Source organism: Cyprinus carpio, chromosome A21, assembly GCF_018340385.1.
Source record: "Cyprinus carpio isolate SPL01 chromosome A21, ASM1834038v1, whole genome shotgun sequence".
Lineage (NCBI taxonomy): Eukaryota > Metazoa > Chordata > Actinopteri > Cypriniformes > Cyprinidae > Cyprinus > Cyprinus carpio.
In genome coordinates this window covers 20,938,277-20,946,448 of record NC_056592.1, presented here as the reverse complement: position 1 = coordinate 20,946,448, position 8,172 = coordinate 20,938,277, and the positions used below count along the sequence as shown (strand labels likewise).

General features: G+C 36.4%; 1 protein-coding gene and 1 pseudogene across 1 annotated transcript; both read left to right on the top strand.

The window, feature by feature from the left end:
- The first annotated feature begins 2,690 nt into the window (after positions 1–2,690).
- On the top strand, positions 2,691–3,624 carry LOC122134771 (annotated as a pseudogene).
- Positions 3,614–7,966, top strand: LOC109047790 (homeobox protein CDX-1-like). The gene is made up of 3 exons (XM_019065461.2): positions 3,614–4,030; positions 5,873–6,021; positions 6,981–7,966. Exons 1-3 carry the CDS (start codon positions 3,652–3,654, stop codon positions 7,176–7,178), a joined length of 726 nt encoding a protein of 241 aa, XP_018921006.2. The 5' UTR covers positions 3,614–3,651; the 3' UTR covers positions 7,179–7,966.
- Positions 7,967–8,172: the final 206 nt, after the last annotated feature.

The following is an 8,172-nucleotide window of genomic DNA, read 5'->3' as shown; positions in this document are numbered from 1 at the left end:
AATATATTGCTTCTGGTAAGTATGAACAAATTCAGATGATGTTCTCGTAACCATTTAAACGAGCATAGATTTATTCATTTATTTATTTATTTTTTTTTATTTATTTTTTTTTTGCACACCTTTTTAATTTTACTGCGTATATAGTCAACATGTGGAAGCACTGAGCTTGTTCTTTTGAAGGGTCGAAGGAAAAAGTTTAATGCCTCGTAAATACATATATAAATGAAATAATACTTGAACTTCAGCACTGTGTTAACAAGGGCATTATCATCAGTCCTCAGCGTTACACTCTTGCTCTGTTTAGCTTTGCTCATCTGGTCATTTTAAGCGAGACTTGTGTTTCCACAGCTGGAAAAAATACACAATTTACACTGTACAAAACAACATATTTTTATTATTTTAAACAATCTTTAAATTTCATATTTGTTAATAGATTTTGATTTATATTAATAGAATTTTGATTTGTAATTCATATCAACCATCACCACAGAGCTGTCCGTCGATGACGATATTCTCTGAAGATTCTTTTGTTTGTTTGTTGTTTTCTTCTTCTTCTTTTTTTTCAAATGCTCTTACAGTTTCAAACACAAGGAAGTCACACTTGGATGTGAAATGTAACCCCACACATCTAAATCCTCTTAGATCGCTTTGAAACCTTTTTCTCCTTCTGAACCGACCAAAAATCGTTTGCATTATTCTGTTTCCTCGAAGTCTTTTACTTTGGGTCTGAGAAACATGTTTATTTACTGGTGTGCCTAATGGACTGTAAAGTGTTTGCACGTTTTCAGATGGCAACATTAACCTATATGATATGCCTATCTTAGAGTTGCTAATGCATGAGTCAGATATGGACTGTGGGCAAACTAATATCTCTCCGCAAAGAGAACTGACTGAATCCTGAAGAACAGCTTGAGGAATAGCTTGATAAATCGTGTGTACAGTAGTCAACATTTGAAGCGGATCAAAACCTTTCATCAAAGTTGTCCTAAAACCTAAAACCAAAGTGCGTTCTTTTATTAGGACAGTTGTAATGAACTTTTACGATCCACTTCAAATGTTGACTACTATATAGTAAGTAACTCCTTTTAAGATATAGGTCAGTAAAGGTTGAATACAATAAAAATATGTAAACCACTCAAAATGTAATAAAGTATCTTCCATGTTGTTATCTTATCAATAGGCAACCGTTTTTAAGCCGAACAGTGAAATAAAAGCTACTATACGATTATACAATTATTAGACCACAAACACACTTATTTGTCAATACAACATCAGCAGGACATATAACTTTTACAATCTAAAATATCAGCTTCACGACGTCACATATTTCAGCACGGTTCACATCACTTTTGTCCAGGTGTCAAATGGTTTCAATTATTTATTTTATTTTAATTTATGTTTTTATGTTTTTTTTTTTTTTTTTTTTTTTTTTTATGCCCGTATGTTTTAGATGTTTTCATATCATGAAAGCTGATAGGAGACATCATGAAATAATTTGGTATATTAGTGCTATCTCTGTCCAGTTTCTCCTTGAAACGGCTTCTGGATTTGATTAAATGCTTTGAGAGTCCAGGTGAAATTGTCCCGGTCTTCCCTGCAGAACAGTGATACAAAAAATACAGCCATGCTCACTGTCACTGATGATTACGTAATTTAACAACATATTTGTGACTCGATAATAGGCTAGATGCTTAATATATATATATAAACCATAAAAGAGTCCTGTCTAATCTTTCATTTCGTCTTGCGTCGATGCCTGTTCCGTGTACAGTACAGTACATAAGAGCATTGATCTTAAAATATATATATATATATATATATATTGATTGATATATATCTAACAATTAACAATTACATTTATATTTTATATAGCATTCACTGTACTAAAATGTGATTGCACATAATCAGTGTTGTCGTTTAAATCATGCCCCGTAGAATCTAAAATCATTATTTTACGACCACGATCTTTGCCTTGTACGCATTGTAGTCACTGTTCTTTGTTTTGAATCAACTGATAATCGAATGTCGTGTGTTATATATACTCTAATATAAAACGTGTATATGAATGCAATAATAATGTTTTGGAAAAAATTACGCTAAAAACTGGTAGTTTTGTTTGCCATCATAAGATAAAAATACAGTGAGACTGCAACTGCGTTGTATTACGCCACGGTATAGTCACAATATATTTTACAGTTCATGTCATTAAAACATAAAATAGTATACAAATGCATTTGGGCTATGTTTATGTAAAATGATGATAGCACATCTGGCAAAATGTAAGGCCACATAAGAATTGAAGTTGATTATTAGCTACATGATTATTATTTTCTCCTGCCATGTTTCCAATAAAAAAAAGACAAACGCAAAAATTAAACAACATAAATGTATTACAAACACCAATCTTATGAAAACAAAAATAAGAATAACTTGAACTTGAAATAAAATCTAAACAAAAACTTGTGCACACAAGGAATTTTGGGAATTCCTGTTTCCCGCTAAACTGACATTTTTAAACAATAATTTTAACAACAGCCGAATTGACCTTAAACATAGATATACATTATTCATTGTTAAATACTATATATATATATATATATATATATATATATATATATATATATATATATATATATATATATATATATATATGTGTGTGTGTGTGTGTGTGTGTGTGTGTGTGTGTGTGTGTGTGTGTGTGTGTGTGTCCGCAAGTAATGAGCTAAATCAAATTTTATTTTTAAAAACGTTTCTTATATAGCCTAGTTACACGTGTTGTCTTTTTTAATTTCATAGCATTTTTACATTTGCATGTGGGCCTACACTAATTTAATAGGTAGCCTATACATTCTGAATGGCATTCATTCGTAAATTTGAACATCACCAAGGCAGTTTCGATACCGTGGGAGGGTGATTATCATGATCATAAAAGTGACGTCAACGTCGCAACCTTTAGCAGCCACCGAGGCTGGAGGGTTCAGAGAATCTGGCCAGGTAGAGGAGCCGTCAGGTTATAGGGAAACCTGGGTCTAAGGAGCCAAGATCAACTGTTTGGGTGCATGTTATGCACTGGAGACATCAGGCGGAAAAATGTACGTGAGTTATCTCTTGGAGAAGGACACCAGTATGTACCAGAATTCCGTAAGACACACAAGCCTAAACCTGAACCCTCAGAATTTTGTACCCGCACCTCCTCAGTATCCGGACTTCACAGGATACCATCACGTCTCCTGGAATTACCAACGCACTCACCACAGCCAGACAGGAGCCTGGAATCCCGCGTACCCTCCTCCGCGAGAGGAATGGACACCTTATGGGCCGGGAACTGGACCTTCGACCTCGAGCACTGGTCAGCTGGGCTTCAGCCCTCCAGAGTTTTCATCTGTTCAAGCGTCCGGCCTTCTTCCATCCTCCATAAACTCATCAGTCGGTCAGCTGTCGCCCAACTCTCAGAGACGGAACCCCTACGACTGGATGCGTCGGACGCGCCGCCGCCAAACTCAGGTGCCTTATTTTATATTTTATTATTTTATAATTTATTTTTTCACTTATATAAATGTGAAAAAAAAAGTAGTTTGGGTGCATGTTATGCACTGGAGACATCAGGCGGAAAAATGTACGTGAGTTTATCTCTTGGAGAAGGACACCAGTATGTACCAGAATTCCGTAAGACACACAAGCCTAAACCTGAACCCTCAGAATTTTGTACCCGCACCTCCTCAGTATCCGGACTTCACAGGATACCATCACGTCTCTGGAATTACCAACGACCCTCACCACAGCCAGACAGGAGCCTGGAATCCCGCGTACCCTCCTCCGCGAGAGGAATGGACACCTTATGGGCCGGGAACTGGACCTTCGACCTCGAGCACTGGTCAGCTGGGCTACAGCCCTCCAGAGTTTTCATCTGTTCAAGCGTCCGGCCTTCTTCCATCCTCCATAAACTCATCAGTCGGTCAGCTGTCGCCCAACTCTCAGAGACGGAACCCCTACGACTGGATGCGTCGGAGCGCGCCGCCGCCAAACTCAGGTGCCTTATTTTATATTTTATTATTTTATAATTTATTTTTTTCACTTATATAAATGTGAAAAAAAAGTAAAATAAATTTTATTATAATTTGAAAAATATAATATAATAATTATTATAGAGAGTAATAACTATCGTGATCGCAAAAAAAAGGCCTGTTTTGTACATGTCACGGGAAAACTCGGTCTCGCAATAGTTTGGAAGAAAACTCTTCTGTATTCACGCGTTTGTCATGCTAATATAGTGATTTGTGTGAATTTCTTGGCTTTGATGTAACTCTTTGTTCTTTTTTGCCTGGATGTCGAGAAGTTGTTGAATACACGGATGCGCATGTGCAATTAACATTTAGTAGCTAGTAAAATAGCAGAAATTGGAGGAAAAAAAATACAGAAAATAAAAAAATGAGATTAATTATTCATAGGATTATGTCCTTTTAGAAAACAACACAATATGTAACAGAATAAAGCTCATCCAGCTCACAGGACTTGGAAGAAATGTCAGCAAACATGCAGTTAAAGCTTAAATTCTGTGGATCCCACTGATTATGAAAAACTGAATAAAAATAAATAAAAATTATGTTTACATGTACAGTTGGGCCTAATATTTCCACCCAGCAATGAGATTTGTAATTATTGCAATAACTGTAATATATAATATAATATATATATATATATATATATATGATATTGTTAATAAGGTAATTTATCCCTGTCAGCTCAGGATTCTTTATAGTATGACTGGAACAGGGAGCAACAATTAACTCTCAGTTCCTCCTCGTATGTATGCCATACCATGACATCATAGGCAAGTTGGAGAAAGTGTTGCAAATTTAGTTAAGCTTAGCTTTATAGGCCTAATACAAATGAATAATACATATGCCATTAACTTAGAATTTTGAGGCAATTCCTCAAGACCGTCATTTTAACTGCCACACATTAAAATACAACTCTGTAACCAGACGGTCTCATTGAAAAGCCTGGAGCCAAACCTATAATGATGTCTTATTAGCTCAGTATTATTTTAAAGTTATAACTAAGATGGATTTTATATAACATGATTAAATACCTGGCTTTTTAAATGGAGGGCTGTGAGACTTGCTTTTCTGGGTTAATGATACCAAGAGATTATGGCCTCTAGTGAGATTTTCAGTGAAGATGCTATGGTTGAGAAGCCTAATTATCTGGAGTTCCTCCCTCTGTGGCTGTTGCCCTAGACAGGCGCTGTCCTTCCCTGTGCCGTTCATGTTTTAATATTTAACTTGTGGCCACTTAAGTCCCCTCTTGCCGCTGACAGGGTAAACTAAGTTTGAAATATGGAGACACGATTCCAAAGACCTTTATAACATGGACATCTTGGTATTTTATATATGTGTGCTTTTGGCGATTGGCTTGATTAAGGGAGCAAACACTGTGTAGTTACTTTTTAATAGAAAAGATAAACACATAATGACATTAACTTAAAAAATGACTCTTTATTTCTATCACATTATCATTAATTATAGTCAATTTGATTTGTTTAGCAGTTCTCACAATATGTATTATTAGCTTTACAAAAAATAAAAAAATAAAAAATTCTGTACGCTCAGTGAGTAAAAAAGGGAGAAATGCCTTAAAGGGACTAGATTTACATTGAATATGCCAAGCAATTTGTTGCTAAATAATAAAGTACACTAAAATTATTCTTCTGTCATGTGATGAAATACTCATCTACATGTGAAAAGGAAAGGGTTGTATAGAAAATACTTCTCAAAAGGACTGATTCACAATTATTTGTTTAAAACTGAATTGACTTTTAATGAATATTTCTTTTTTTTTCTTTTTTTTTGTTATGCCGTTTGTCTTTTAGGGGGGAAAACCAGAACAAAAGACAAATATCGGGTAGTGTACACAGATCATCAGCGACTGGAGCTGGAGAAAGAATTTCATTACAGCCGTTACATCACAATAAGAAGAAAGGCAGAACTGGCAACAGCACTCAGTCTGTCAGAGAGACAGGTCAGCTGCTCTAATACTCTCCACAGTCGACATATTCTTCATCTTCACTCTAAAGCAGGGATAGGCAACTCCGGTCCTGCAGGGCCACTGTCCTGCAGAGTTTAGCTTCAGTTCTCATAAAAACTCACCTGCCTGTATCTATCTAGTAATCCCGAAAACACTGATTGCCTTATTCAGGTGTGTTTAATTAGGGTTGGAGCTAAACTCTGCAGGACAGTAGCCCTCCAGGACCGAAGTTGCCTATCCCTGCTCTAAAGGTTCCAAAAGGGGGTTTTGCAGTGATGCCACAAAAAAATTCCCCAAAAAACATTTGTCAACAGTTCTTAAAAAAATTTAAATAAAATTTCTCTTAGTGTGAAAAGCATTTTAAAAATCTTAAAACATTTTTCCACTATAAAGAACATTATGTTGAATGGAAAGTTTCCGGGGATGTTAAAGGTTCTTCATACACTCTTAAAAATCAAGGTTCTTTTTTGGAATTCATGGTTCCATGAACAACCTTTAACATCCATGGAACCTTTTTAATGTACAAATGGCATCTTTGGTTCCATGAGGAACCTTTAACACCCCTGGCACACTTTTAAAATAAAGGTTCCAAAAGGGGTTTTGGGTTCCCTAAAGAACCTTTTAAAGAACCGTTCTTAAAAGAAGCATTTTATACTTGAATGTGAAGAACATTTTAATAATCTTAAGAGCTTTTTCCATTATAATACTTTATAAAAACTTTATGGAAAAGGTTCCATGGATGTGAAAGGGTCTTCACGGAACCATAGATGCCAATAAAGAGTCCTTATTTTTAAGAATGTACATTTTCATTCCACAAGTAATGGAAAAATGGTTCTTTTAAGAACTGTTCACCAAGATTCTTTCGGGAACCAAAAATGGTTCTTATATGGCATCGCTGTGACTTTTACCTTAATAAAAGTTTTTTAGTATGACTTATAGCGTGCTGTTGACAGGTGAAGATCTGGTTCCAGAACCGGCGTGCTAAAGAGAGGAAAGTCAATAAAAAGAAAATGCAACAGCCGCAGCCGGCATCCACAACCACACCAACCCCACCTGGTTCAGCTCTGCCTGGCAATGTTCCCATGGTGACGAGCAGCAGCAGTGGCCTGGTATCACCATCTATGCCAATGACTATCAAAGAAGAGTACTGAAGACGTGCAGACTTTTATACAGAGCCCTTTCACACTTTTACACACAGGGAACTTTCAAATCAACTCATCAATGAAAACACAACATGAATGTGGCAACCGTGACAAAGACTGTGGAAAAATATGAATTAAAAAGTAGTCCACCAAAAAGTAATGCAGCAACATTCTCTGATGAAAAAGAAACGTTGTGTACTATTCCTCTGGTCGTGTCGGTTTCTTTATTCTACTACGTTATTACTGCTGTTGTTGTGCTCATCAGTGTAAACTTTAATATGTTTTCAGATTGTAAAAGTTAATTCAAATAACTGTGCATTTCTTAAGTAAGTCATATGAATAAAATAAATGTTTTATTGTGGCAAATCCATTCATTTCAGACTTGCCATGGAGAAACCGTCCATTTCCATAGCTGTTAAAATATGTCTTCCCTCAGATATCAGAAACAGCTGTTTGTGTCCAGCATTGATTTGTCAGTTTTATTGAAGGTGTTTCCATTTTCACCCAGTTTGCTCCTGCTTTTTGTAAAAAAAAAAAAAAAAACATTGTGGAAAATGTCAGATGTGTTTTATCTGCACTTCATCCAAATGGAGAAGCACAGGAGAAGAACTGCTAGCGTGTGAGTGGACAGGAGCTGGTGCTGTTTGCACAGTGTAACGGCATCGCTGGATAAGAGACGAGTGCACGCTGAGAAACTGTGAGCTGTTTCATTATCAAGCACACTCTGGACTCTCTTATCAATGGTGTGACAGAGAAGCTCAGCTTGACGGGCAGAACATATCTCCTCTACGGCATCGCCGCAACAGGACCTGTTTTATGACCACGTTAACAAAGCCAGGGTGTGGCGTCCAAAGGCCGAGGCGAAAGGACTGTTGAGCAAACAATATGCATCTGCCTGCGTACTTGATGCGTGGTGTCCATATGTCTAAGCTAAACCTTCATCTAGGTTAGAGAAGATACTTTGATCAATATCTTTAGCTCATCATGGCCAAGCTACAGAAAT